Below are 16,265 nucleotides of genomic sequence, written 5' to 3' on the forward strand. Positions count from 1 at the left end.
AAACAAAGCGAACCAGACCAAGGGAAACCAGACCAAAGGCCAAGCGAACCAGACCAAAGCCAAGCGAACCAGACCAAAGCCCGAGCGAACCAGACCAAAGGCCAAGCGAACCAGACCAAAGGCCAAGCGAACCAGACCAAAGGCCAAGCGAACCAGACCAAAGGGCAAGCGAACCAGACCAAAGGGCAAGCGAACCAAAGAAGACCAAAGCAAATCAGACCAGAGCAAACTAGACCAAGAAAAACTAGACAGAAGCCAAGAAAACCAAAAAAAGACCAAACCAAACTAAACCAAGAAAAACTAGACAGAAGCCAAGAAAACCAGACTAAAGTCAAGCAAAGCAGACCAACGCAACCTAGAGCAAAGCCAAGCAAACCAAAGAAGACCAAAGCAATTCAGACCAAACCAAAGAAGACCAAAGCAATTCAGACCACACCAAAGAAGACCAAACCAATTCAGACCCAAGCCAAGCAAAGCAAACTAGACCAAAGCAAATTACACCAAAGCAAACTAGACCAAAGAAAACCAATCAAATTTAATAAAAAAAAATAATCATTGAATAAATCATTGATGGTTACAGTTTCTCATTCTTACAATCTGCTTTGAAAACATTTAAATGAGGAAAAAAATGGTCCCACCTTCTGAAACTCGATGAGAAAGCTCTGGAAGTCGTCCAGTGAGATCCTCTGCTCAGGCCTCTCAGTAAACCTGAGGGAGAAAATCACCAGAGCAGTTCAGCACCAGGACCGCTCATATACGGTGTATAGTAGTGCACTACTGGGGCTCAAAAATGCCATTAATTACAGCATGACATTAAAATAAGCTCACTGCTGCAGCCTGGAAGACTTACTGGACACTTCAGAATAAACCGGGCATTATTTATTTTAAAAGAAACAAGGGACTCCAGGGGACAGTCTGGATATGCCCACATCTGTTTTGGGGTTAATTTTAAAATTTAACTAAACCTAAAACAGTGATAAGACGCTCAAAACCAGCATTAATTGATTCAGCAGGGACTTTTAGATGATCGTATCAGTGAGGACTGTTCAGAAGTGTGTGCTGATGAGTAGTTTAATGTGTGAGTGAGTGGAGATGTGGGTGATGTATGGGTTTAGAGGCAGGCAGGAAAGAGAGAGCTGATCGGCTGAGCTGCAGCAGCAGCAGTGTGCCTCTGATAGCACTTAGACGCAGATGATTGGACTTCAGCAGGGGGGTGGTATTATTATTTGTCTGATCTGCATATTATGATGTGTCTGCATACCAAAGTGAACAGAAACACTTTTTTTTAAAGGTTGGGTAATCTTTATAAAGGTTTTAAGCAGGACTGGTATGTTTTATTACTTCAAAAAGAACACATTTCAACTATTAATGAAAAAAAAAAACATGGTTTAGGGTTTAGTGGCTCTTTAAGATGTGGCATGTCAGTGTATAGCAGCAGCACATGCCGTTATATTTGTATGGCAGGAATGTAGCAAATAAACAGGAGAGAGAAAGAGAACCTACCTTAGAAGAAAGGCTATATCCATCTGTGGAGGGAAGTATTGAGAGATAAATCAGATAAATATTTGTGGACACAATAAAACAAAAAGAGAAAAAGACCAAAAGGTAAAAGAGAAAATATAATAAATAAAAGGACAAATTAAATATAATAAATAAAAGAATAAACGAGCCGCTGTCCCATAGTAACTGCTATTACATCACACACACAGACACGCGTAGAGAGAGAGAGAGAGAGAGAGAGAGAGATGACCTCTGTGACCGGTGACTAAACAATTCAATTCAATGAGCTCACTCTGTGTGTGTGTGTGTGTCAGTGTGTGTGTGTGTGTTAGTCAGTGTGTGTGTGTGTGTGTGTGTGTTAGTGAGTGTGTGTGTGTGTTGTGTTAGTGTGTGTGTGTGTGTGTGTGTGTGTGTGTGTTAGTGAGTGTGTGTGTGTGTGTGTGTGTGTGTTAGTGAGTGAGTGTGTGTGTGTGTGTGTGTGTGTGTCTGTGTGTGTTAGTGAGTGTGTGTGTGTGTGTGTCTGTGTGTGTGTGTTAGTGAGTGTGTGTGTGTGTGTGTGTGTGTGAGTGTGTGTGTTAGTGAGTGTGTGTGTGTGTGTGTGTGTGTGTGTCTGTGTGTGTGAGTGTGTGTGTGTGTGTCAGTGTGTGTGTGTGTGTGTGTGTGTGTGTGTGTGTGTGTGTGTGTCTGTGTGTGTGTGTGTGTCCTAATGGCTTTTAGCAGAGAGATCTTGGGGCTTTTTAAGCGGAGGAGTATTGATTAGGAGGCCATTTGAGACAAGGGCGTGCTCACAGACACACAGACAGAGAGACAGACAGAGAGACAGGCGCACACACACACAGGCGCACACAGGCGCACACAGGCGCAGACAGACAGACAGACAGACAGACAGACAGACAGACAGACACAGAGACACACACAGAGACACACACAGAGACACACACAGAGACACACACAGAGACACACACAGAGACAGAAGAAAACCACATGAAGAAGCTCTGGCTGCGATCAGAGAAGGTTGTAGTAAGGAGGGTCGTGGAGGGGTGAACTCAGTTACCTTACTCTAACACACACACACACATACACACACTCAGACACACACACACACACACACTCAGACACACACACTTACAGATTTCTGTGCGTCGAACATTAGGCTACGGTACAGCTGGGCAAACTGACAATACGAGACGTCCCCACTCCTCAACTCCCCGTCCTGAAACACAGCAGCAGCATAAAATATATAAATTCCATTCAACATCCATTCCTTTAAATATATTTCAGAATAATCACCATATTTATTCAGAAATAAAAAAAAAACATTTTCAGAAAATGTAATTGTAAATGTACAGGAACCCTTAACCTCGGGTTGGGCGGTATCTGTGGTACAGGGTATAAACGGGGGATTTACGTAAAACTGCGTAGGTCTAGTGTTTACGTGGCTACAATAAATATAAATGGTCAAATACAACATTAATTATTGTTAGCTAACAGGTTAACTGCTAACAGCTAAAAGGCTAACCACTACAAGACAAACCACGAACATGCTACAAAGCTAGCTGCTATCAAGTTAACCGTTATCAAGTGAATAGTTATCAGGCTAACCACTATCAGGCTAACTGCTATCAGGCTAACTGCTATCAGGTTAACTGCTATCAGGTTAACTGCTAACAGGCGATCCGCTAACAGGATATCTGCTAGAGGGCAATCCGCTAACAGCCAAACTGCTAAAAGGCTAACCACTACAAGGCTAACCTTTAACAAGCTATCCACTACAAGGCTTTTCGCCAACAGGCTCTACGTTAAAGTGCTAGAAGGCAAATCGCTAAAAGGCAAATCACTAACAGGCTAACCTTTAACAAGTTAGCCATTATAAGGCTACTTGCTAAGAGGTTAACCACTAACAGGCTATCGACTAACAGGCTATCTGATAGAGGGCAAACCGCTAACACCCGAAATGCTAAAAGGCTAGCTGCTAGAAGGCTATCCGATAACAGGCTATCCTAACTGCTAAAAGGCCAAACACTACAAGCCTAACCGTTAACAAGCTAGCCGCTAGAGCGCTAACCGCTAAGAGGCTCTCTGCAAAAAGGCTCTCCGCCAACAGCCAAAGTGCTAGAAGGCAAACCACTAACAGGCAAACTGCTAACAGGCTATCTGCTAGAGGGAAAACCAATAACAGCCGAACTGCAAACCACTACAAGCCTAACCGCTACAAGGCTAACCTTTGACAAGCTACCTGCTAAGAGGCTAACTGCTAACAGGCTAATTGCTAACAGGCTATCAACTAACTGGCAAAACTGCTAGAGGGCAAACTGTAAACATCTGAACTGCTAAAAGGCTAACCACTACAAGCTAACCACTACAAGGCTAACCTCTAACAAGCTAGCCGCTAGAAGGCTAAGCGTTACAAGACGAACTGCTTAAAGGCTAACCGCTAACAAGCTAACCACTACAAGGCTAACCTTAATTTGGCATCAATATTCAGACATGGGTTAATAATGGATCATTCCAATGAAGATCGATCAAAAAATATATATATATAGATTTTTTTTTTAAACCCAGGCTTAGATATTATTTACAATAATATAATTAGGTGTTTAAAATCTCTGCACAATACTGAATAAAAAATATGAATGAATATAATATTTATAATGATTATAATAATAAAAGCATTAAATAAGGTATATAGAGGGCTTTACCGGAAGCTTCTCTCTGAGGAACTTCATGTTGGGAACCCGATAGTTGACCTGACTCAGCATGTTCTTCAGATCCTTACACGAAATCCTGCAAAAAAAATAATAAAATAAATAAATAACAGCATGGATAAATTATTACAGTATGAAATAATATACAGTTAATAGAGAACAGAGCATCCTCAACACTTACAGACCATAATACACACACACACTGATATTAATACAGGACAGGAACACAATAACTACAAGTGATTCACATGTAGTTCTTAAAAAGATAAATTATTCAGTGTCTACTATATTACTCTATTAACAGCTTTAAATTAATCAGTTACTGCTAAAATATTCTGTATCTATTATGATTCAGTATCCGCATTAGTGAGTCAGCAAATTATCTTGTATATACTATACATTATTCATTAACTGCAAATGATTCAGTACCTGCCATAAATGATCCCATAGATACTATAGTGATTCACTATATACTAAAAATGATTCAGTGCCTAACATTAATGATTCTATAGATACTATAGTAATTCAGTATATACTATAAATGATTTAGTGCCTACTATTAATGATTCTATAGGTACTATAGCAATTCAATATATACTATAAATGATTCAGGACATGCCATAAATGATTCTATAGGTACTATGGACGATTCAGTACCTGCCATAAATGATTCAGTGATTGATTGATTAATGATTCAGTATCTATGATACTTGATTCTTTAACTGCTATAAATGATTCAGTAGCAGCCATAATTTGTATAATATCTACTATAGCGATTCAGTATATACTATAAATGATTCAGTATCTGCCATAAATTATTTAATATTTACTATAGTGATTCAGTATATACAGTACTATAAATGATTCAGTACCTGCCAGAAACGATTCTTTATATTCTATAGCGCTTAAGTATATACTATAAAAGATTTAGTCCCTGCCATAAATGATTCTTTAGATACTATAGTGATTCAGTATATATTATTAATGATTCAGGACCTGCCATAAATGATTATATAGATACTATAGTGATTCAGTATATAATAAATAATTCAGTATTTCCATAAATGATTCTATATCTACTGGGCTGATTCAGTATTTTTATTCTAAATGATTAAGTGACTGCTATGAATGATCCTAAACCTACATTCCTGAATCTACTATAAAATATTTAGTATCTACTAGAAATGATTCAGTAGCTGCTCTAAGTGATCTTGTATTTGCTATGAAACGAACATGTATCTGATGTTGTTTTAGTAGTGAAGTGTTGAAGTTTGGGTCTGTGAAACACAGTATTACAGGTAAACTGTGTGTGTGAGTGAGTGTGTGTGTGTGTGTGCGTTGACTCAGTGCTGCTCACTGTACTGAAATATAAAGACTAAAGCAAACTCAAACCCCCAAACCGGCCTTCAGAGCTCTTCCTTTCCTCCCGTCTTCCTCTCTTCTCTCCCCCACACTCAGTTAGCTGTGTTTAAGAGTGTGTAAGTGTGTGTGTGTGTGTGTGTGTGTTGCGTGGGGAGTGCACACACTCATTCTCTAAAGCTTTGTTTCCTGTTGCAGGATGTGTCGTTGCTTGCAGCCCCCAGCCGAGGCTACACTCCATCTCTCTCTACCTGACAGGTCTGTGTGTGTGTGTGTGTGTGTGTGTGTGTGTGTGAATGTGTGTGTGTGTGTGTGTGTGTGTGTGTGTGTGTGTGTGTGTGTGTAGATAACTGATAAGGTCTCAAAAGAAAACGTCAGCAAGTTAACAGCAGTCTTGCAGCAGAAGAACAAACAGAAAAGCTACAAATTAAGAGTCATAAAGATTTAACTAATGTTACCATTATTTAAACAACTGAATTATACATCAGGCTGAAAGGTTAAATATATATAAAAGACAATATACTACTTTGAAGTTCTTAATTTTATATTTATATCACAATAAAAACACAAGAAATTGTTTAAAGTTCAGGTTTAAAATTAAAAATATTTGAGATACATCCCCAAATTCATCCTACAGCAGTTAAGCCCCACCCACTCAGAATAAAGTTATAAAGAGTGTTTCAGACTGGAGCACTTTCTGAATAAAGGTTAAGATACATAGCAGCCAATCAGAAAGAGAGAATTTACATACGTACGTCAGCCATTATGTGAGGAACCCAAGGCTTATTCTGAGTATTAATATTAATCTCTATGATTCAGTAACTACTATAAATGATTCCTCATCTACCATAAATGACTCACTACATACCGTAAATGATTCAGTATGTAATATAAACAATGCCTTAACTGCTATTAAAAGATTCTGTATATTTAATAAGTGTTTCAGTGAATTAGTGACTCAATAAAATCCATCAACAATTCAGTAACTACTCAGTATGTACTAATATAAGTACTAATATGATTCTAAATTCATTAACTACTACAAATGATTCAGTATCTAATAGAAACGATTCTGTATCAACTCTAAATGAATCTATATCTCCTATAATTGATTCTGTATCCACTCTAAATTGATTCTGTATCCACTCTAAATTGATTCTGTATCCACTCTAAATTGATTCTGTATCCACTCTAAATTGATTCTGTATCCACTCTAAATTGATTCTGTATCCACTCTAAATTGATTCTGTATCCACTCTAAATTGATTCTGTATCCACTCTAAATTGATTCTGTATCCACTCTAAATTGATTCTGTATCCACTCTAAATTGATTCTGTATCCACTCTAAATTGATTCTGTATCCACTCTAAATTGATTCTGAATCCACTCTAAATTGATTCTGAATCTACTCTAAATTGATTCTGAATCTACTCTAAATTGATTCTGAATCTACTCTAAATTGATTCTGAATCTACTCTAAATTGATTCTGAATCTACTCTAAATTGATTCTGTATCCACTCTAAATTGATTCTGTATCCACTCTAAATTGATTCTGTATCCACTCTAAATTGATTCTGAATCCACTCTAAATTGATTCTGAATCTACTCTAAATTGATTCTGAATCTACTCTAAATTGATTCTGAATCTACTCTAAATTGATTCTGAATCTACTCTAAATTGATTCTGAATCTACTCTAAATTGATTCTGAATCTACTCTAAATTGATTCTGAATCTACTCTAAATTGATTCTGTATCTACTCAAAATTTATTCTGTATCTACTGGAAATGAATCTGTATCTACTCGAAATTGATTCTGTATCTACTCGAAATTGATTCTGTATCTACTCGAAATGGATTCTGTATCTACTCGAAATGAATCTGTATCTACTCAAAATTGATTCTGTATCTACTCAAAATTGATTCTGTATCTACTGGAAATGAATCTGTATCTACTCAAAATTGATTCTGTATCTACTCAAAATTGATTCTGTATCTACTGGAAATGAATCTGTATCTACTCGAAATTGATTCTGTATCTACTCGAAATTGATTCTGTATCTACTCGAAATTGATTCTGTATCTACTCGAAATTGATTCTGTATCTACTCGAAATTGATTCTGTATCTACTCGAAATTGATTCTGTATCTACTCAAAATTGATTCTGTATCTACTCAAAATTGATTCTGTATCTACTCAAAATTGATTCTGTATCTACTCGAAATTGATTCTGTATCTACTCAAAATTGATTCTGTATCTACTCAAAATTGATTCTGTATCTACTCAAAATTGATTCTGTATCTACTCGAAATGATTCTGTATCTACTCGAAATGAACCTGCATATACCCTTAATCGAATCTATATCTCCTCTAAATGAACCTGTATCTCCTCTAAATGAACCTGTATCTCCTCTAAATGAACCTGTATCTCCTATAATTGATTCTATATTCACTCGAAATTGATTCTGTATCTACTCGAAATTGATTCTGTATCTACTATAAATGACTCTGCATCTATTATAAACCACTCATTATCTGCTATAAATTATTCAACAGTATTCAGCCAATAACTCAGTGTTTAAGTAAATTAATAAGTAAATAATTTAATTGCTACTCGATTCTGTATTTCTGGATGACTCAGAAACTGCTCTAAAATGATTCAGTATCTAACTGATTTAATAACTTCTACAACTGACCTAACATCCATTTGCAACAAATGATTCATAATCTATTTTCAAATGAAAAATAACTGATTCAAATGAATCAATATCTACTTAAATATTACAATATCTTCTAAAACTGATTCAGTATCTACTTTAAATGATTCATAGCTGTTTAAAAGTCTACTTAAAATGATTCCATAACTATAGCTGTAAATGATTCAATATTTGCTACAAATGATTCATAATCTACTTTCAATTGAAAAATAACTGATTCAAATGAGTATCAGTATCTACTTAAAATATTGCAATATCTTCTAGAACTGATTCTGTATCTACTTTAAATGATTCAATAGCTATAAATGATTCAGTATTTGTCACACATGATACAGAATAATCTACTTTAAATAAGCAATAACTAATCCAGATGAATCAGTGTCTGCTTTCAAACGATTTAATAAATATAGCTATAAATGATTCAGTATTTGCTATAAAGTATTCATAATCTACTCTTAAATGAAAAATAACTGGTTCACTTGAATCAGTATCTATTTTAAATATTGCAATATCGTCTAGAAAGGATTCGGTATCTACTTTAAATTATTTAATAGCTATACATTATGGCTTAATCAAAAGTATTTGCCACAAATGACTAAATAATCTACTTTCAAATGAAATATTAACTGATTCAAATGAATCAGTATCTACTTAAATATTACAATATCTTTTAAAACTGATTCAGTATCTACTTTAAATTATTCAAAGCTTTTTAAAACAATTTAGTGTCTACTTAAAATTATTCCATAACTATAGCTGTAAATGATTCACTATTTGCTACAAATGATTCATTAATCTACTTTTAATTGAAAAAGAAATAAATATTGCAATATCTTCTAGAACTGATTCTGTATCTACTTTAAATGATTCAGTATTTGCTATACATGATACAGTATAATCTACCAAACATAAGCAACAACTGATACAAATTAACAGTATCTACTTCAAATGACTTAATACCTATAGCTATAAAATGATTCAGTATTTGCTACAAATGATTCACAATCTACTTTCAATTGAGTAACTGATTCAAACGAATCAGTGTCTACTTCAAATATTGCAATATCTTCTAGAACTGATTCAGTATCTACTTTAAATGATACAATAGCTATAAAATGATTCAGTATTTGCTACACATAATTCATAATCTATTTAAAATTGAATAACTTCTTCAAGTGAATCAGAATCAACCGTAATTATTGCGATATCTTCTACAACTGATTCATACCTGTCAAGTTTTGGACTTAAAAATAAGGGTTTTTTTCCACCGCCCCAACAGGCCAAACGAGGGGAAAAAAAAAAAAAAATATATATATATATATATATATATATATATATATTTTTTTTTTTTTTATTTATTTAATAGATTTAAAATTGAAATTGAAGGGTGCACAAATTTACAAAAAGGACATGGATCAGATATATTCCATAAGTAAATAATAGTCCTAAGGGGCCTACACAATTAATAATCTTTCATTAATACTTCTTTCTATCGTTCAGTCCACTCCTGATCAGTTCAGTTAATTTCAGCCCTCTCCACATTTTCTCTCTCTCCAGCTCAACCATCTCTTCTACCCCTTCTAAATAATACATTACATTACATTATAATACATTACACCACAATACTTGAGATTTAAACCAATTCTAACAAACCCTAAAACTAGCCCTGAACTAATAGAGTTTGGAAATGATAGTTATTGGCTGATCAGGCACATCAGGGCAGGGCATTATATATATATACGTAGATTTTTCTCAAACCCTGAATATCTATCTAGCTAATTCTAAAGTTAAGCTAACTGAGTGACAAGCTGTATTTTATTAAACACACAGTGGGTTTAATTTATGTTTTGATTCATAGAAGAGTCTTTTTAACCAGCTATCAGAAACAATCTCATCACAGTTTACATGGTTAATTACCTTTCTTTTAGAAAAATCTCCGTATATCCAGATTAGTTTTAACGACAGCTGCTCCGACTAGCTGCCTGAACTCACAGCGAGGGGAGGGGCGGGGCTTCCCGCACACTAAACTGCGCTCTGCAAAACCAGCTAGCTGATTGGCTGTTTCTCCTGAAAGGCGGGACTTTCTCCTTGAACCGGCACCACGATTGGTTAAGAGACAGACAGCGGTCAGTGCATTGTCGCCTGTGGCCTATATATTTTTTTATTTAGTATAATACGGGAAATTTACGGGAAAATACTAATACGGGAGGACGGCGGGAAAGAGGAGTAAAATACGGTAGTTTCCCGGCCAAAACGGGAGACTTGACAGGTATGACTGATTCTGTATCTACTTTAAATGATACAAAAGCTACAAATGATTCATTATTTGCTATAATGATTCATAATCTACATTCAATTGGAAAAATAAATGATTCAAATGAATCAGTATCTACTTAAAATATTGCAAAATATCTTCTAGAACTGATTCAGTATCTACTTTAAATGATACAATAGCTACACGTGATTCAGTATTTGCTACAAATGATTCATAATGTACTTTCAATTGAACGATAACTGACAAATGAATAAGTCCAAGTTAAATGATTCAGTATCTGCATTAATTCAATACAAATCAATTAATTTCAAATGATATACAGACCAAATACAAAACACAATAGAGATATAGAAATATAGGGATATATAGAAGTCAGGAAAAGAATCTGTGTGAAATATTTTGGCACATACACTCAAATAGCAATCAGGGTAAAATACAAAAATCTGCATTTTAACAAGCTACTGTATTTTTTACGTACATAAATGTTATTTCTAAACGTGTGGAAACGCGTGTGGTTTATTACTGAACAGTTCAGTTGCTCTTTTTTAAACTCTGATAAATACATAATACAAATATTCAGGCACTGGCTGTTTTATTACTATAATCAGTAACAGGTTTTATCTGAGTTATCTGACCCGTTAGAGAACGTCCTGTAGCCGAGACTCCCTCCCTCACTAAAAGCAGATGAAAGAGCTGAAACAGGGCCGACCCGATCAGTACGACCATCTGTCACTCAGAACCGCCTTAAATAAACCCACAAAGAGCTCGGCCAGGAGCACCAACATCATTACATTACCCAGATACACACAGAAAACACATCCTGCGTAACTGTAAATATATACACAACACATTTCACTGTAAAGACATTTCAGAATTTCACAAACACTGTGCTCCATTACAACAGTGTAATTACATTAACTATATAATCAAAAATACACAATATTAAGTATTTTAAACAAGTCTTTCATTATAAAAGCTACAAACCAAATCACTCATTTATCTTCCCTGTTCACCAAAAAAAGATTCAGTTTTAAAATGCACTCCCTGAAACAATTCAGCGACTGGTGTAAGTGATTCTTTAACTCCTATAAATGATTCAGTCACTTAATATAAAAAAACAGCTGTTTATTATACAGCATCTACATTAAATGATTTAGCAACTACATTAAAGGACTGTATAACGTAATTTAATAACTGCTACATATGATTCAGCATGTACTTTAAATTTCTACTATTAATATCTACTTTTAATGATTCATTATCAACTATAACTGAGTCAATATCTACTATTAACGATTCAGTATCTTCTAAAACAGATTCAATTTATACCATAAATGATTCAGTATCTTCTAACATATTCAATATCTATAATTAATGATTCAGTATCTTCTATAACTGATTCAATATCTACTATTAATGATTCAGTATCTTCTATAACTGATTCAATATCTACTATTAATGATTCAGTATCTTCTATAACTGATTCAATATCTACTATTAATGATTCAGTATCTTCTATAACTGATTCAATATCTACTATTAATGATTCAGAATCTTCTATAATCATTTCAATATCTATTATTAATGATTCAGTATCTTCTATAATCGATTCAATATCTACTATTAATGATTCAGTATCTTCTATAATCGATTCAATATCTACTATTAATGATTCAGTATCTTCTATAACTGATTCAATATCTACTATTAATGATTCAGTATCTTCTATAACTGATTCAATATCTACTATTAATGATTCAGTATCTTCTATAACTGATTCAATATCTACTAATAATGATTCAGTATCTTCTATAATCAATATCTACTATTAATGATTCAGTATCTTCTATAATCAATATCTACTATTAATGATTCAGTATCTTCTATAACTGATTCAATATCTACTAATAATGATTCAGTATCTTCTATAATCGATTCAATATCTACTATTAATGATTCAGTATCTTCTATAATCAATATCTACTATTAATGATTCAGTATCTTCTATAACCGATTCAATATCTACTATTAATGATTCAGTATCTTCTATAACCGATTCAATATCTACTATAATCGATACAATATCTATTATTAATGATTCAGTATCTTCTATAACTGATTCAATATCTACTATTAATGATTCAGTATCTTCTATAATCGATTCAATATCTATTATTAATGATTCAGTATCTTCTATAACTGATTCAATATCTACTAATAATGATTCAGTATCTTCTATAATCGATTCAATATCTACTATTAATGATTCAGTATCTTCTATATTCGATTCAATATCTACTAATAACGATTCAGTATCTTCTATAACTGATTCAATATCTACTATTAATGATTCAGTATCTTCTATAACCGATTCAATATCTACTAATAATGATTCAGTATCTTCTATAACTGATTCAATATCTACTATTAATGATTCAGTATCTTCTATAACTGATTCAATATCTACTATTAATGATTCAGTATCTTCTATAATCGATACAATATCTACTATTAATGATTCAGTATCTTCTATAATCGATTCAATATCTACTATTAATGATTCAGTATCTTCTATAACTGATTCAATATCTACTATTAAAGATTCAGTATCTTCTATAACTGATTCAATATCTACTATTAATGATTCAGTATCTTCTATAACTGATTCAATATCTACTATTAATGATTCAGTATCTTCTATAATCAATTCAATATCTATTATTAATGATTCAGTATCTTCTATAACTGATTCAATATCTACTAATAATGATTCAGTATCTTCTATAATCGATTCAATATCTACTATTAATGATTCAGTATCTTCTATATTCGATTCAATATCTACTAATAACGATTCAGTATCTTCTATAACTGATTCAATATCTACTATTAATGATTCAGTATCTTCTATAACCGATTCAATATCTACTAATAATGATTCAGTATCTTCTATAACTGATTCAATATCTACTAATAATGATTCAGTATCTTCTATAACTGATTCAATATCTACTATTAATGATTCAGTATCTTCTATAATCGATACAATATCTATTATTAAAGATTCAGTATCTTCTATAACCGATTTAGTATCGATTATTAATGATTCAGTATCTTCTATAACCGATTCCATATCTACTATTAATGATTCATTATCTTCTATAATCGATTCAATATCTACTATTAATGATTCAGTATCTTCTATAACCGATTTAGTATCTATTATTAATGATTCAGTATCTTCTATAACTGATTCAATATCTACTATTAATGATTCATTATCAACTATAACTGAGTCAATATCTACTATTAATGATTCAGTATCTTCTATAATCGATTCAATATGTACTATTAATGATTCAGTATCTTCTATAAACGATTTAGTATCTATTATTAATGATTCAGTATCTTCTATAACTGATTCAATATCTACTATTAATGATTCAGTATCTTCTATAATCGATTCAATATCTACTATTAATGATTCAGTATCTTCTATAACTGATTCAATATCTACTATTAATGATTCAGTATCTTCTATAATCGATACAATATCTACTATTAATGATTCAGTATCTTCTATAATCGATTCAATATCTACTATTAATGATTCAGTATCTTCTATAACTGATTCAATATCTACTATTAAAGATTCAGTATCTTCTATAACTGATTCAATATCTACTATTAATGATTCAGTATCTTCTATAACTGATTCAATATCTACTATTAATGATTCAGTATCTTCTATAATCAATTCAATATCTATTATTAATGATTCAGTATCTTCTATAACTGATTCAATATCTACTAATAATGATTCAGTATCTTCTATAATCGATTCAATATCTACTATTAATGATTCAGTATCTTCTATATTCGATTCAATATCTACTAATAACGATTCAGTATCTTCTATAACTGATTCAATATCTACTATTAATGATTCAGTATCTTCTATAACCGATTCAATATCTACTAATAATGATTCAGTATCTTCTATAACTGATTCAATATCTACTAATAATGATTCAGTATCTTCTATAACTGATTCAATATCTACTATTAATGATTCAGTATCTTCTATAATCGATACAATATCTATTATTAAAGATTCAGTATCTTCTATAACCGATTTAGTATCGATTATTAATGATTCAGTATCTTCTATAACCGATTCCATATCTACTATTAATGATTCATTATCTTCTATAATCGATTCAATATCTACTATTAATGATTCAGTATCTTCTATAACCGATTTAGTATCTATTATTAATGATTCAGTATCTTCTATAACTGATTCAATATCTACTATTAATGATTCATTATCAACTATAACTGAGTCAATATCTACTATTAATGATTCAGTATCTTCTATAATCGATTCAATATGTACTATTAATGATTCAGTATCTTCTATAAACGATTTAGTATCTATTATTAATGATTCAGTATCTTCTATAACTGATTCAATATCTACTATTAATGATTCAGTATCTTCTATAATCGATTCAATATCTACTATTAATGATTCAGTATCTTCTATAACCGATTTAGTATCTATTATTAATGATTCAGTATCTTCTATAACTGATTCAATATCTACTATTAATGATTCAGTATCTTCTATAATCGATTCAATATCTACTATTAATGATTCAGTATCTTCTATAACTGATTCAATATTTACTAATAATGATTCAGTATCTTCTATAACTGATTCAATATCTACTATTTATGATTCATTATCAACTATAACTGAGTCAATATCTACTATTAATGATTCAGTATCTTCTATAACTGATTCAATATCTACTATTAATGATTCAGTATCTTCTATAATTGATTCAATATCTACTATTAATGATTCAGTATCTTCTATAACTGATTCAATATTTACTAATAATGATTCAGTATCTTCTATAACTGATTCAATATCTACTATTAATGATTCAGTATCTTCTATAACTGATTCAATATTTACTAATAATGATTCAGTATCTTCTATAACTGATTCAATATCTACTATTAATTATTCATTATCAACTATAACTGAGTCAATATCTACTATTAATGATTCAGTATCTTCTATAACCGATTCAATATGTACTATTAATGATTCAGTATCTTCTATAACCGATTTAGTATCTATTATTAATGATTCAGTATCTTCTATAACTGATTCAATATCTACTATTAATGATTCAGTATCTTCTATAATCATTTCAATATCTACTATTAATGATTCAGTATCTTCTATAATCATTTCAATATCTACTATTAATGATTCAGTATCTTCTATAACCGATTTAGTATCTATTATTAATGATTCAGTATCTTCTATAACTGATTCAATATCTACTATTAATGATTCAGTATCTTCTATAATCATTTCAATATCTACTATTAATGATTCAGTATCTTCTATAACCGATTCAATATCTACTATTAATGATTCAGTATCTTCTATAACTGATTCAATATCTACTATTAATGATTCAGTATCTTCTATAACCGATTTAGTATCTATTATTTATGATTCAGTATCTTCTATAACCGATTCAATATCTACTATTAATGATTCAGTATCTTCTATAACTGATTAAATATCTACTATTAATGATTCAGTATCTTCTATAATTGATTCAATATCTACTATTAATGATTCAGTATCTTCTATAACTGATTCAATATCTACTATTA

At 31.9% G+C, this 16,265-nt stretch overlaps 1 protein-coding gene across 2 annotated transcripts in view; it reads right to left on the minus strand.

Annotated features, from left to right (window-relative positions):
* Positions 1–16,265, minus strand: part of plcg1 (phospholipase C, gamma 1) — a 97,270-nt gene that overhangs the window by 42,814 nt on the left and 38,191 nt on the right. For both annotated transcript variants that reach the window (XM_049463108.1, XM_049463109.1), the window contains exons 6-9: positions 4,200–4,284; positions 2,630–2,713; positions 1,504–1,526; positions 639–708 (exon numbers count right to left, since the gene is read on the minus strand). In XM_049463108.1, the coding sequence (XP_049319065.1) occupies positions 639–708; positions 1,504–1,526; positions 2,630–2,713; positions 4,200–4,284 (262 nt within the window). The remainder of the gene's footprint in view (positions 1–638; positions 709–1,503; positions 1,527–2,629; positions 2,714–4,199; positions 4,285–16,265) is intronic.

Source organism: Astyanax mexicanus, chromosome 13, assembly GCF_023375975.1.
Source record: "Astyanax mexicanus isolate ESR-SI-001 chromosome 13, AstMex3_surface, whole genome shotgun sequence".
NCBI lineage: Eukaryota > Metazoa > Chordata > Actinopteri > Characiformes > Acestrorhamphidae > Astyanax > Astyanax mexicanus.